Here is a 16,575-nt window from a genome sequence, read left to right as displayed (position 1 = left end):
AAAAGAGTTGAGCAATAGGTTAGGATGGTTGTAAGGATGATTCTAATGAATATGATGATGATGATGATGATGATGATGGTGATGATCATGATGATCATGAGGATGATAGTAATGATGATGATGATGATGATGATTATGATGACAAAGATAAGTGGAGGTAATATATGTACTGTAACCAAGAAATGTTACTTTGTCTGGATATGTCAAAAAAGATTTTTTTAATATGTATTTTGGTACTAGTCACAAGAAAACAATGCATCATGTAGTGCTGCAGAATTATCGTTGTGTGAAATATTTCCTTATTCAATACAATTTCTTCTTTTTAATATAAGTTTTATATAATTTTATATTTTCATTTTTTTTTTGTATTATTTGTAATTACATAAAATATGATTCAGCTAAACAAGACATATTATGTATATTCATATATGAGAAATTCATATCCATTTATTATTATTATTATTATTATTATATGTATGTATGTGTGTGTGTGTATGTATGTATTTGTGTGTGTATGTGTGTGTGTGTGTGATGACTCTTGCAATAAGTATTCTTTTCAAGAATTTTGCTATTTTGGATAATTGTATTATCTAGAAACACAAATCTCAATATAGCTACATGTAGATTTTTCTCATGCTTGTTACATTACTGTACATTATGTTAAATATCAATTTTATCTACATTGTTGTTGAGCAGCATCATAGATATATTTACTTATAAATCATTTCTAACTGAACCACAAGGATTCATAGAGCAGGAGCTCTACTCTGGTTTTTCAATTATAAAGCATATGATTGATAATTCTTCCTTTCAATAGGATGATAGACTATCATAGGCTAGGTAGCTTTTTATCCTGTAGGACCAGTTATTGAACTTAGTACTACAGACCAACAAGTTCCAGTTGTTTATTGTGGAGAACTATAGCACACCATGGTACCTGTTTAGATTTAAGTGAACTGAGCCACTGAGAGTTAAGAGTCCTTGCTCTGGATAGAACAATAGTGACAGTGACATGAAACCCAATCATTAATCTCTCAACTGCTTATCTGATACCCTAAATACAGAAGATATTTATTCATATTTTCATAGACAGAGTAAGGAATCACAGATAGTGGAACGGAGTCATTGAGGTGACATCCTAACCAGCTGAAAGGGTCCGTTCATTTTCTGGTACTATATTGCACTGCTAGTAAAGACATCTTTCTCACTGGCTCATTTCACCTGACAGTAAATAGGTTCAATAGTAGTAGTTCTCAACCCCCTTTTTTTTAAACCCATGACTCTTTTAAAGCTACAGTAATGCTATGAGCCCTACCAATTTAAAAAAAAATTATTTTTATCTCCAGAGTCTGCTGGTCAGATTCAGGCAGAATACAATATCAAAAATCAAGGATTGCTTTTGTTTTCAGGTTTCAATATAAAGTTATTTTAATTTTGTTCTAACTAAATTATCTATAATGTTACCTCTTATAAGGGGACTTCCTCAGGTTGAAAAAAAAACAAACTATTGTATAGGGGTGGTGGTGTGTGACTTAGTAGTTAGGGGGTTGCACTCATGATTGTAAGAGTGTGGTTTTTGATTCTTGTACCAGACACTTCATTTCATGTTCCTCCAGTTCACTCAGCTGGTGTAAGTAATCCTGCAATGGACTAGCATCCTGTCTAGAGGGAGAATATATATACCACAGAATCTGGGAAACTGGCCCTATGACTCCGGAAGGTTCTTTGATCTTTTGATTGTATAGGATCATATTGATCACAACTATAATCATTAGGTCCACTGTACTGGTGAGTTTTTGTTAGCTTGCAGTGCTGGACACTTTAAGTTCTCCAATAGGAGGGGAAAGTGGCTACCACCAGTAAAATTATTACCCGAGACACCAAATATCATACTTCAATGAATCCTTTCAGAGTTATGAATATGAACAATTGATAAAACAAAAATAGAAAAATCGTCTCCCCTCCTTCTCTTTTGGCCCATAAATGTTTACGATTTTCTAATTTCTACATTTTTTATTGCTAACCATTTAAAATTTCAAAGACTGATATTTTAAAAGTTCCTTGTGTGTGTGTGTGTGTGTGTGCGTGTGCGCGTGCGTGCGTGCGTGCGTGCGTGCATTTACACACACACACTCACCGCTTTATATAATTGTTTTTTTTCTGTAATTAACATTTACTCATGCTTCCTTATCATGAAATTGTTTGGAAAATTTTCAAGAATCTCTATTGAAACAAAGAAAAGGATTACAAAAGGATTACACTTCAGCAGTTTCAACAACTATGCACCTATTACTGTTATCACCACCACCACTGTCATCCTCATCAGCAGCAACACTTTCAACGTGATTGGCATGAAGTAGATTTTTAGCATTTTAGACATGTTGAAAATTAAAAAATTTAATTCATTTCAGCTCATACATTCCAGTTCATTAAATCTTGTGACATGTGACATAACCCTTTCCTTCCCCATTCCAATTCACTCACGATACTCTTTGTGTCTCTTCACCTATTTCTGGTTTGCTTCTGTCAATTGCTATGTTTACAATATTGTCTTAAAATGAGAGTTGTGTAAAAACAAAATAATATAATATAAATATGATTTTGAACAAAAAAGAATAAATAAATTGATAAATTACATTTTCAAAAAAGAAAAAAGAAATGAAAAAAGAAGTACTGAAGTTTTGGCGTTCCGTTGTTATTTTGCATGTATTTGTTGTAGCTTTTGTTTTTTTACTCCTGTGTTTGTATTTGAGAAAGAAATCAAAATATGGACGCAAAAGGATTGGTTCCACATCCCGTTTTATCTCAGAAGTTTATAAGTTTTCTTTTTTATTTTCTTCTCTCTCCTAAACTGTAACTTTCTACTAATTAGCACCAACCATCCTGAAGCAGCAGATACTGAAGTGTTCATATTTAAATTAAAATGTTGATAAAAAATCTCATTGCGATATGAATAATGTTATAAAATTTCAATTGGTCAACACCAATGGTATATATATCAATGTATAAAGTTATAGACATTTTATTAAAACTTTCCAAAATTTTGATTATATTAAGAAATATTTAAGTAAACTGAATGGAAATACTATAAAAGATTAAGTTAATTGACACTTCTCATTTGCAGTGTCAAGAAAAGAAGTGTTCTTTTCATCTATGAAAATATAGGAATTGTCTGAAAGATAGTATACCATAGGACATTGGGAGTTTTGAATGTACTTAATGAAGTGTATGTAGTTAAAAAAAATTAAAGTTTACTACAATTGGCACTGTCATTCCACAAAAGAATGGATCTTTGTCTTTTGTATTTTTTATGACATATTCATGTCAGTAACATCCATTTAGGTTTTCTTTTAGCTGCAGATTTATTTTATGTTTTTCTATAATGACCTATCATCTATTGAATGTTAGCATTACCATATGAGCCCAGCTGGGTTTTTTTCATTCTACATGCTTTTTAAGAGCCATTCTCTAATTATCTCTCCAAATCAAAAGCAAACAGCATATACTACCTTTTATTTTGAGAATCATAATGTGGCATTCTCTTCCCTCTCATATACTTGTGGATTACAAGCTGTCGGCTCTTCAAGCTCTTTCTCAGTACCCTTCTATCAAGAAAGCTTCCTCTCACCTAACCATGAGTATTTCTCTTTTTTCTCATTTAAGAACTCATTTGATGTATCAGATGTTTTGATTGATTAATGGTATCAGCTAACCCCATAATGAAAGTTGTTGACCTTCTACCTAAATTAGAAACAATTATTATTGGAACATTGATTATATCATGTATGATAGATGACCTTCTAGATTGTTTATGGCATGTAGTCATGAGCTGACTAATTTTTATTATGCTAAGAGAATTGATAAAAATATATTCCATCACTTTACTGGGGATAGAACATACCATAATAAACAACATGTAGATTTTTTTCCTGAAGAAAAACAGTTTTAATTCTTAGTTAATTCATTAAAGGAAATGCATTAATACTCCAACTTTCCTATAGAAAGAAAAACATATCCTTATCTTTTATCTTTCACTTGTTTCAATCATTAAACTGCAGTCATGCTAGGGCACCACCTGTTATCTAATATAACTATTCCTCATAATACCCAGTGGGAGAAATGTTATTTACTTTTGTTGGTACCATTATTCTAATGCTGAAGCTAATAAATTTCCTCAAGACATTCTTTTATAAGTTCATTTGAAATCGGAAAGAAAATACTCATGGTCTTTTTTAAGTTCACTTCAAATAGGGTGAAGATATAACTTGATGAGATTTAACTCAGTTAGTTGAAGAGAAAATACACTTTAAGTTCTAGAGAAATGCATGTGTAGAGAAAGTGGATGGGAAGGTGATAAAACTTACCTGAAGGCTTAGAGAAGAAAAGAAATCATCTTAAATTCAAATTTCACATTTTTGTTATTGCTTGTTTTTTGTTGTTGTTGTTGTTGTTATTATTATTATTCTGGTATTATTCTTTTCCAGATTAAAAAAAAATCCTTTGCTTATTTTATTTTTTTATTTTAGCCTTTTTTTTTTAAAAAAAAAGCAGTATCAGTTATCTAATTTAAACACCAAACACCACTGAAAAAAGCCTGCTTTATGTCTCCTTTTATTTTCTATGTTGTATTCTTTCTTTTGCATGTTTGTTTAATCATTTGTTTATGTAATTATTGTGAATGTCTTTGGTGTTTATTGTTCTTAGGAAGCCGCGACTACATTTCAAATGAGTACCGGACAACAGGTCCAATGGTTACTTTCAAAGATACTCCCTCAACAGAACCTTCCACTTTCAGAGATAGACTCCAAAATCCTCCAAGGAGTATACTGAGTTCTCCTCGAAAACCATCCAACCTGACATCACCTGATGAACTTCAGTTCAAAGATAGATCCAAAATCCAAATTATTGCACACAATGGAAATCTCTCATCAGATTCTGAGTAAGTTCTAATCCAACACACCGTTCTGTGAATATTGGGTGCACTCGCAATTATGCACAAATAATATCCAAGCGGATATCCCTTGCTTATCCCTTACCTGGTTTGTTAACTGACACAGCTTACAACACTGCTTCTATAGAAACTAAATATGAACTTAATGGATCAGTAATGTTTTCTACACTAACTTTACATAGTTTCTCAATACAGTAATTGCCATAAAGAGTTACCTGCCCATACTAACAGCTGCTGTTACCTCTAATGTTTGCTTAAAACTAATTTGTCTGCCAAAAATCAAAAGAATTTTCATCAAACCTTATTTTCCCTCCTTTTGAGAAAATATGGTAATTATGCTGTATAATTGATTACCTTCAGATTCTATAGCTTAGATTTTGGGTGTTTATTAGTCATCACAAAAAGCATATATATCTTCTTCAATTTGTATGCACACATGCACACTTATATACATGCATATAGATCCACATGTATATATATATATATATATACAGCCTGTCTTATTCACAGAATATAAGTTTGTGCTGCAAGAAAAGATGAGTTTGGACATAACAAACAGAGCTATTCTTTGTCAAGAGAATTCACAACTTACCATGGCATGTATACTGATTTTATTATAACTGTGTTTGCTGACACAAGCCTTCATCAGTTTTCTCAGATTCTTTCATCACCATCATACACACACACACACACACACACACACACACACAGAGAGAGAGTTAAGTCTAACTAATACCATCACTTACATCAGTTGATATAAGTGCATAACATAACATATGCACACACAAAATCTAGCTCACTCTCAGACACACATAACTGGATAAAACATAAACGCAAGTCATTGGATATCCCTAAGACACTTATGAAAAATTGCCAACAATGGTGATCTTTTTTCCAAGAAAGTGTCACCTCCATTATAAAGATGATCTGTAAGATGTTGGCAGATTTCAAACAACAATTTTGTTTCTGCAATTCTGTGAGATGCTTTGAAACCCATCTGGCAAAAACTGAAAAGTCTGTTGTGAATGACGTAAAAGGCAAATACAAAAGAGATACATGCACTTAATGTAAAGAAGTTGCTGGTTAATAGTTTCTTTTGACAAAATACAAGTCCAGTTTACATAAGTGAATGAGTATAATTACTTTGAATCATTCCCAAAATATGATACATATTTACTTTAGCAAAACAATTTTCATGTCCCTGAAACCTCTGCCCCAAGTCATTCAGTTATTATATCAACTTAGACACCCTATTGCAGTCAATCATCAGGGGTGCTAAATGTCCAGGTTTAGTTAAATGAAACTAATAGCAACAATACTACAACTATTAGTTTAACATATTCAGGATTCAGAGACAATTCATGATGATTAGAGATCACAGTGATTGAAACATAGTTTTTTTAGTTTATCTTTAAAGCCATTTTGGCTAAGACCTTGCTGGAGTGCTGCTTTCATAGTGTAGTTGTAGATACTAAATAAACTTACCATACTTAAAGATAAGGTTAATAGTTGCAAAAATTACAATAGTATCAATAACGTTAGTAGTCTCAAAGCGTTGTTTTCATAACAGCTGGAACAGAAATAAAATAAACCAGACTCCTGGTTAGGAAATTAGATTGTAAAAAGGAAAAGTTAAAACTGATGTAGGATATTGATGAATTAATTGAAAAAGTTTGCATCCAATCCAATTAATGTCCCATTTAATCAGTGTCGAAATGAGAAACAATAATTAAGTCCCGTAAGGGTGAATTTTATCTTTGAAGTTAAAAGTAAGAAAACAGTTGCGTCCAGCTAACTTTTGCTCTGATCTTCCACTTATTTTTTCCAAGCTGCCAGTGTATTTATATTCATAACCATCCCATCTTTTTTCAGTTGTATTATGTCTAGGACTATTATATCTAATGAATCTTTAGATAATGTACTCCTATATATACTATGTCAGAAAAAAGTTGGGCGTGGTCATGGTATGCTTGATCAAGATTAGGCCAATAAAGGCCATTGGCACAGTCTTTTCCAAATCAAATCAATTTTTGAAAAAACTACTTCTTTAGGCTCACAGCACTATATCATTACAGCCATTCTGATTGTAAATCTTGCTGATAACAAGTTAACCCTTTAACATATCACATCTGCTACTAATATTTTATAGTAGTTACTACTTCATTTGATAATTATAGCAAGGATTGTTCTATCAAAGAGCTACGAGGTGGTATTAAAAGGTTCCTGGACTGGTTATGTTTTATAAAACGTAACTTATTTACCCAAGTTTTAACATCATCTCCTTCAAAATAGTCACCTCACGCAGCAACACACTGGTCCTAGCATTCTTACCATTTTTGGAATCCAGCCTGGAAGTCATTTCCCACAAGCAAGCTGAGAACCTTCTGCAATTTGCTCTGGATCTCGGCACTGGTGTTAAAATGGCGACTTTTGAGCTGCATTTTCATCTTAGAGAAGAGATGGAAGTCCACAGGTGTTAAATATGGTGAATAGGGCAGGTGCAGAAGTGATATCATGCTGTTTTTAGTGAGAAACTTATGAGTGAGGAAAACTTGGTGAAGGATCAAATTCTTCATGCCCCACAGATCTGGTAACTTTCACTGGATGTCTTGTCTCAAATGCTTTAAAACATTGCAGTAGAATTCTTGATTGATGGTCTGGCCTTGGGGGAAGAATTCTCAATGCATAATACCACATTTTTGGGTTGATACTTATGGCAGGTCTTCTAGATTGCTCATTGTCTTGGCTCTTTGTTCCTGTCCACAACAAAATCGCAGACTACAGCATACAGGTCATCACAAAAACATATTTCACAACTTGTGAAGTAAAAATTAAGATGTTATTTCAGCCCCTTTGAATATGAGCTAGCTCAAAGGTGGAAAGCTAACAGAATCATTAGCCAAGTAAAAAATGCTTAGTGGCATTTTGTCTATGTTCTGAATTCAAATTCCACCAAGGTTGACTTTGCCTTTCATCCTTTTGGGAATCAATAAAATAAGTACCAGTCATGCACTAGGGTTAATATAATTGCATTTCCTCTTCTCTTAAATTGCTGGCCATGTGCCAAAATTTGAAATCAGTATTAACTAGCTTGAGATTACATCTAGTTCTATGATACAAAACTTATCAGTATGAAGAGTCCTTATTTAAATTTTATCTAAAAACCTTTTTGTTCAGCTGTGTTCCAAACATAAATCTGATGAAAACAAAGTTATTTTATCGTTCTTTTTATATTCTTCCAAATTAATAATTATTTTCAAAATGAATTACAGCACATAGGTAGTGTAGTTCGTTAGTATTATGGTAAAGAAAGGTTAAAATACAAGGAAGAAAGTTTTTGCTCTATTGAGCCAAAACTTTTTGTTGTTGGTAGTTCTACTGGAATAAATGGAATTCACTTCTACAGCGACATTGGATCAGATTCTCAAGGTTTTGTTGCACAAAGTTTGCTATTTGTAAAGTTATCCTAAAGATTATTATATTATTACCATGCAGTGTAGAAAAGTACTATATATTTATATATATATATACACACACACACACATACATATATATACACACACACATGCATATATATGTATACACACACACATACATGTGTGTGTATATATATGTATATATGTATGTATATATATATATATGTATATATATATATACACACACAGTACCTTGCACCACATTATTGTGATGCTATTACTAGTATATGTGGTATATATTGCAACAGTTAGATGTTATTACTATCATACATTGCATTGTAGTAATGTAATTCCACTGTTATGTCCACTGTTATGTACCACAACATTTTGATTTTGTGACTGCTATGCAAATACACTAGCATGATTTGATCATTGTTATGCTTATGTCACTACATCCCCTGAGAAAATTGACATGAGATTATTTCTTTATTTAGGGTTTAACAAAGGACAGTCAGTGCAACAATTAAATGGTAAGAATGATGCACACACAATGCAGACATGTTTATGTGCTTGCACTTATCTGACACAGTTGCTACTAATTTACAGATATATTATTTCACTGCTTCCTCTCATACTTTGTTTCATTAATCTTTTCAACAGTCTGTAACCACTTACCTTTTTATTCTCTTGCCCCCTCACTTCCTCTTTTCTAATTTCTTTATCTCTATTCATCTTTTCTCTCTTCTGTTTCTTACAGTTTTCTTTCCTTTTGGGTTCCCATAGAGAATATTTAAAGAATTTGATGAGGATAAGAATATGCCATTTTTAAAATTATTACCTCAATCTTGTCCTGTTCAATAGCTTTGTTGGATTTTAGCAATGTAGTTGCTACACATTATAGCTGTATCCAAATAGAAAATATATCTGAAAAAGACTTACATAAAAATTGGTGTAATGACAGAGGTGTGTTTCAGGTCTCACTATATTAATGAAGCCTTGTGTTATGTATAGATCTCGGAGTAGAGAAAAACTCAAGTCATAAGAACCATAGGCCATGTGCAGGGTTGGGGGATAAGTGGAGCCTTCATGTCATTCTGGTGGCTATTATCCTGTATGTTATACATGTACTTTTAGCTACCATAACTATATCTCCTTATTTGATTTATTGTTTCTTTCATTTTTACTTTTTTCTAACAAGTTGTAGTGTACCTGAGCACTATGTGGAAAGTGCTCATTATCATATTATTATTATTCAACCATAAGCTTTCAGTGAATAAAAGATAAATGTTGGAGAAGGTTAGGATTAGTAGCAAGGTATTAAGACCTTTTAAAAGCAAAGGAGATGTGCACCAGTGGCTGAAGAAAGTGAAATTAGTCACAAAACTATAGAGAATAGCAGATACTGCAAAATTTATGTTATTGTATCTGGTAGGCAGATGCATTGGCATTGTCTGGAGATGCATGATTTCAACCAATTAAAAACCAAGTAAAAATCACAGTGAAAGATACTTTTACATATGGCCTACTGCAAGCTATGAAAAGTGAAATGGACCAGATCCAAGTTACCCTTCTTAGCTTGTTATGCCAGACAGAGTAGTTAAACTCAATTTCATGACTGGCTTTTCTGATCTGCAATGGTCAGACATTGAAACCATGGTCATAAAAGACTTAGTGAGTGTCAGCATAGTATAAGACCTAAGATCTTGTAGCAGTAGCCATGATACAACTGGATGTACTATACTGAGCATTGGGGAAGGGAGAGGGGAAGGAAGAAGCTGCAAACATCCAAGGGGCTGTACTTTAGTTGTCAGAGGGGAGGCCACATAGGGACATGGATTGTAAAAAGCCTAAACCTGAATTAATTGATTTCTACAGATGTAACTTGACTGGTCGACAGATCATATAGCAAACTACCAAAGCCAAAGAAATGTTTGATAGAGGGCTGCTCCACTGATAGCTACTCTTTCAACTAAATAGAAGTGCCCACAATAGAAGTTCTTATAGGAGAAGGGGTAGAGAGCACCCAATGATACAATTTGCACAACCATTTTAATGACTCCAAAGTTAATGGATAGCTGGAGTGGGAGAAGCAGCATAAAAACTATTCAATAGGAAATGGGTCAAGTGCAGAGGTACCAATACTGGAGATTTGATAGTATGTGGAACATAAATGAATGTTCAGCTTATTGTTATTAGCTACATTATTGATGGTATCAATGGGATGATGTATAGGCATGTGATTAGATGACTGGGAGGTATTATGATCAGTGAGGCACAGGTATGGCTGTGTGGTTAAGAAGTTTGCTTCCCAACCACATGATATTGGGTTCAGTCCCACTGTGGGAGAGATGATGAAAGATTGTGAAAAGGATGAGGAAAGAGGACAGACTGAAAGAGTGCTGGTGTCTGTCCAAGTTAGAGAAAAGAGTCATATGATGTGATATTAGTAATATAGTAATGGGGGTTGTTTTGGTTGAAGTTGAAGATGCAACTTGACTGAGGAAGAATTATGATTGCAACCATAATAATGGGGCTGAAGTTGGGCTTTGATTTGGCATGAGGTAGTGGTAGGATCACTGGATATTAAAATCTAACTGATTCAGCTATTGTGCTTGGGTAGGTGGATTCAGCAATTAGTAATGCAAAGAAAACTGAAAGAAAAGAGGCTGGTTGCAGAGATGATTATTAAGTAACATCTGAAAGTCCTGTGAGTTAATTACTGAATTCGATCTGAAGCTGCATGTAGTTCTTATATCTTCAGAGAATAAGGTGAGTGTTTTTGTCAGGATTAGGAAAACCTGGTTGAGAGTACTGGAGGATTGAGAGAGATTAGTAACCATATTGTGCTGTTTGTAAAATTGCACTGCATGCACCATAGTGGGATAGATAGAACTGCATTTTTGGCTGGGAAAAGTTAACCCTGATATCACTAGTGAGAGTATTCATCAGGTGGTTTAGAGTTATGACAAGTATCAGTCAATTTACCCTACACCGAGTGTACACTAGGTGAGTTTGGTTCAAGTAGAAAACAACTAAAAGTTGCAGTTTATGTGACTTATTGGTTAGGGTTGGATCTTTCCCTGATTGATTGTGGATCTGGAAAAGTGACTCTATAGAGGGAGTTTAGTGAGTACTGAAAGATTTATTTTTGGAGAGGTGGATGAGGTGTTGATGAAAAGCATTGCTTCATTTTATTCAGAATCACTGAAGGAGGTGTTGGATAAGTGCTGCTTATAGACTAAACAGGAATGAGGTTTGGATGAAGCCTCTCCCCATTATTTACATTATACACCTAGAACAATATTTGGGTTAATGGAATTCTGCATCATATTTTGGATGCCAAATGACTACTTTGACCAACTTTGTGCAGACACAGAGTTTTGTTCTGCTGATCTACCAAACATAATATGGGACATGATAGGTAGCAAGTCAAGCAAGCTTGATCAGATGATAGGCATTTCACCCATGGCCATCCCATCTTTTTCCCAGACATAGCACATTAAGGCTACATTATTCAATCTGTCTTCTTCTTCTAATCATTATTTGCACTTGACCTTTCTTATATTTTTTTGGTATTTCATTTCTAGAGGACTTCACTAAACATGTTCCTTTGCAATCACAGCCAATACTTTGTACCCATCGCCAGAGTTTGATTGCAAAGCAAGACTGCAGATCTTAACATACATCTGCTTTTCAAATTATTATTATTATTATTGAAGACGTTGCACAGTATCAAATATCTTGTTGGTCAGAAAACCTGGCACCCACCGAGCAGAAACGTTTGTCATGCCAAGTTCATTATGCAGAATATTCTCAACTCTCTCACAGGATTAGCGTTGCCTGTTTGATTTAAAGTCAATCACTTGTCATCCATCACCATGTAGTGAACACAATGTTTTCCTTGGCAGTGGCAGTTGCAGACATTCAAATGTTGGGTCTTCTTCATGGCTCTCTCTTATCCTCCTAAATTCAGCTGCCTACTTTTGCACTGTTGATAAAGCTGGAGCATCATCCCCTTATGTAGCAACCATATCAGCATGAATTTCCTTGGAGGCTAAACCATTTTCCTGCAGGTACTTGATACACCATGATGCCAAATTTTGTCCAGTTTCAAGAGCTTTTGAAGTCTTCATTGATTAGTCAGATGTCAATTTACTCAGAAAGAAACAATTCAGTTATAAATAAGAAGAAATGAAGGTAGTGCATACAAGATTTCATGGCTCTAGCATTATTCCCTCATTGTCAGCCTATGAACTTTGCAGCCCACCCTTGTATATGTCTCAGGTCAATACCCTTCAGCCTCTTATGTAGCATTCTGAGTCCAAATTACACACTGAGATCATCTTTGCTTTTCATCCCCCAGGGATTGATAAAATATAGAACCAGTCCAATGCTTATTGACCCTTTTGATACCAACCTGCCTCTGGTTCTATCATGCCAACTCATCAAAACTTTTGACCTTGTGTCTATATTAGAAGCAGTTGAGTGCTGGTTAAATGCCTAAGAATAATTAGTTATGTTTCTGCCAGCTCACTGTCAGTGAGCTAGATAAAGCATAAGAACATTAGAAAAACTGCTTATAGTGTTTAGTTATAACTCTACATTCTGAGTTCAAATCTTGCAGTGTCCCACTTTGCTTTCCATTCTTCTGGAGCCAATATAAGGTATCAATCAAGTACTGGGGTCATTTTAATATTCTTATAATGTAAGGTAGTGAGTTGGCTGAATTGTTACTGCGCTGAAGAATGCTTAGCAGCATTTCTTCTAACTTATGTTCTGAGTTCAAATGTCACTGCGGTTAACTTTGCCTTTCAGGCCTTTCAAGGTGACTAAAATGAGTACCAGTTGAACATTGGAGTTGAAGTAACCAATTTACCTCCTACCTCAAAATTGCTGGCTTTGTACCAAAATTTGAGAGCAATATTCTTATAAGGTATCCAGAATGTGGATCAAATTATAACATGATATGTATAACAACCTCCCACATCAATTTCAGATTGTGTGTCAATATAAGAAATCATTATTTAACCCATTTGCTACTTACTTCTGTTGGAATATAAATGTCTTTCAATTTATTTTGAAAATAATGAAAAATTTAGTAAAATAACTTTGTCCTTAAGCTGGTACTTGGAACACAAATTAACCATTTTGATACCAAATTCCCTTGTGATTTCATAATTCTATGATACAAACTTTGTTTTAAAGTGATCTAAATTAAAACCTTCATCAAAATTTATGTTATTCCAAACACCAGCCTAAAAAGACAAAATTATTTTATTAGATTCTTCATTATTTTAAGAATTGTAGCAAAGACATGTATTTCAACATAAATATGGTAACAAAAGGGTTGAAATTTTGATGGAGGGTTTTAATGTAAAGCACTCTAAAATGTGAAGTTAGTATTTTAGAATTAGAGATGGTCTCGAAAAGGTGGTATCAAAAAGGTTAAAGTTAATGTTAAAGGTCTTCTAGACACTGTCCAACTTAATTTTTGTGTTTATTGTTTCTGAGTTAGAAATTCTTGTATTATTTGTTTTGGTTATTTCATATTTCAGGTGCAGCAACAGTACCACTGTTTAGAGATTGTTTACATCATCATCTCCGCCATAACAAACTGCTATCACTATTGGAACCTGTAGGCGAGCTAAATCAAAAAGACATACTTCGCGACAAATTTATGGTTTGTCTTACAAGCAATGAACCCTCTCACATGTGCCACTTGGAAACGAGGTTCACTGTATTTGCTGATCATTTTACTGGTTATGATACCTCTTTCTGTCAACATCTCCACATAAAACTGGTTTTACTGGGGCTCATTTTGCTGAAGAATGTTTTCAGTTTTTGCTGTAGAAATTGTCTATTTAAGCTACAAATCTTTTCAATTTGCGAATTCTGATGTCAAAAGCAAGGAAAAGAAGAAAGCTTACAGTCCTTTCATCTCTACTCTCCTATAAAATTTCCCTTTATAATAAAAGGAGGTGTGATACATATACACCTGTCATATGGTGCTAAGCTTCCTCACCTGAAGACCAAGATTTTTTTTTTCAAAACAATAACAAAGCCTGTTAGACTGCAATGTTTTGAAGCAATTATTTTAATGGTAACCCTTGACAAAGCTCAAGGATGGTATTATTTTGAAAAACAGCCACTGAAAGAATGCAAAACTAATGTTGTTTTCAATAGCAACAACTGATGGAATATAACAATGGTATTACAGATCACTTGTGAATTAGTGGGAGAAAAAAAAAACTTTTTTAGTGTATTCTCTGAATATTTTTTAGGAACAATGTGTGTGTATACTGCATTCCATGACCAACTCTAGTTCTTTGCAGATTTTTTATATGCATTTGTGTATGTATGTGTGCACATCAGTGGTAAGCGGGTATTTCCTGTAGTTTTTTTCATCATATAGCCTATATCTTTGATGTCTGGAGTTCAATATATTCTGTTACCTGTGCACACTACATGTGTAGTACACACTGTCATTGATGCAGCAGTAAATTCTTAATTGTTAAATCTGCATTTGTTTTAATTCTTCATTTGTTAAGGCTTCACTTACAAACTGCCTTGAAAAACGGCATAAACTGGATGTTACCTTTTACCATAAATTAAAGTTCCATACCAAACTATGAAATCAATTTTAGCTACTGAGTTACTGTGCATTTATTTCTATGGGCATCTACATTTGTTTGTGTCTGTGTGTGTATTAGAAGATTGAGCATCATTCAGATAAACACATAAGCAGAGCATTGTCTCCATGTAAGATTTTCTTTATTTAAGGTTTAAAAGAGATCTTGGCATCTCATACTTTATGATATGTATACATTCTGATATGAGGAAGATATATATTATACACACACACACATATGTATATGTATGTCTGTGTGTCTATATATATGTATATATATAAATACGTGTGTGCATTTATATATATATGTGTGTGTGCATGTATGTGTATATATATGTATGTGTATATATATATGTGTATGCATATGTGTGTGTGTGTGTGTATGTATGTATATATATGTATGTGTGTGTATGTATATATATATGTATGTGTGTGTATGTGGTACTGGTGCTTAAATCTTCATCACATTTTTGCTATGGGAGAGTAAGAGTTACTATCAATAGCAGTGTTTTTTCTTTTCTTAGCAAAATACTTTAACAACTGGAAAATAATTATGTGTCTATCTAAGAAGCTGATCTGTAGTAAAATATATATGCTATTCAGAAGGGAATGTTATCTTGTAGCTGTCTCACACTGCAGAAACTAAGAGTGAACATTACCTGAAGCAGTTGTGACCTATCAAGGAATTTTCATTCTGAAGTATTGATATCCACTCCAGTCACATATGCCTTGTGTGTGTGTATATATATGTGTGTATGCCATCAAATTTCTGTTTGTCATCATATTCTTCTTTAAAATTCAGTTGTGATTCATCTTCTCTAAATATTATTTTTACATATCTTTTATTGTAATTTCATTTTTTATAAATAAAATATATTGTTTTTAATAAACTGTGAATTTATCTTTTATTTTACAAGTTTACAGTAGTTATTGTAGAGTACCAGTTGTTTTGTTAATGTACCTTTTCTAATATTTTGATTATTTAAAATGTATTTGTTTTTATGACCAATCCGGAGGTTAAATAACAGCAATATTTTTAATTTTGTTTCATTTATAACTTCATGATATCACTCAATAAATTTCTAATAAAATCCACATAAGAAGTTGGATTGGACCTATTACATCAATTCTCAAATCATGGTGGAAGACTTCCAGAAGAAAGCAAATAAAAGAAACATCCTTGGGAAAGTCCTGCTCATTCAAGTTAGTGGGAGACTAGAATGGCATTTCAGACACTTGATGAGACTGTATGACACTAGATGATAGGAGAGGAACTGGAAAAGCTTAGAAAATCCACACAGACAGTTCTAACTGTCTGACAGATACCTGCTGGATTTCCTCCAAATACTTGTGTGGACATGGAGCAATGATGCTGGATCATCCATATATTTAGATAAAGTATTTGTTAGTTTAGTGATCAGGAATAGTATAGGATGTCCACAATTTCAACCAGTCTGCTGCACAGATCACACATTTGTGATACATACTGTTGACCTAGACAGAACCCTAGATCAGACTTTTTTCTTCAGCCAAGCGCTCATCATATTTTTGCAAGTTTCACTTGGAAAGGAAGGTGAGAG

At 33.6% G+C, this 16,575-nt stretch overlaps 1 protein-coding gene across 4 annotated transcripts in view; it reads left to right on the top strand.

Moving 5' to 3' along the window:
• The window catches only part of LOC115216961 (protocadherin-like wing polarity protein stan), a 314,183-nt gene extending 298,298 nt beyond the window's left edge, over positions 1-15,885 (top strand). For 3 of the 4 annotated variants that reach the window (XM_036507436.1, XM_029786431.2, XM_029786430.2), the window contains 2 exons: positions 4,705-4,939; positions 13,923-15,885. In XM_036507436.1, the coding sequence (XP_036363329.1) occupies positions 4,705-4,939; positions 13,923-13,947 (260 nt within the window). In that variant the 3' untranslated portion in view covers positions 13,948-15,885. Of the gene's footprint in view, positions 1-4,704; positions 4,940-8,861; positions 8,898-13,922 lie in introns of all 4 variants that reach the window. The other variant, XM_036507435.1, reaches the window with a different exon arrangement.
• Positions 15,886-16,575: the final 690 nt, after the last annotated feature.

The sequence above is a fragment of the Octopus sinensis genome, linkage group LG11 (genome assembly GCF_006345805.1).
Source record: "Octopus sinensis linkage group LG11, ASM634580v1, whole genome shotgun sequence".
In the NCBI taxonomy this organism is placed as follows: domain Eukaryota; kingdom Metazoa; phylum Mollusca; class Cephalopoda; order Octopoda; family Octopodidae; genus Octopus; species Octopus sinensis.
Note: the sequence above shows the minus strand (reverse complement) of the source record. Positions and strands in the feature narration are given on the sequence as shown.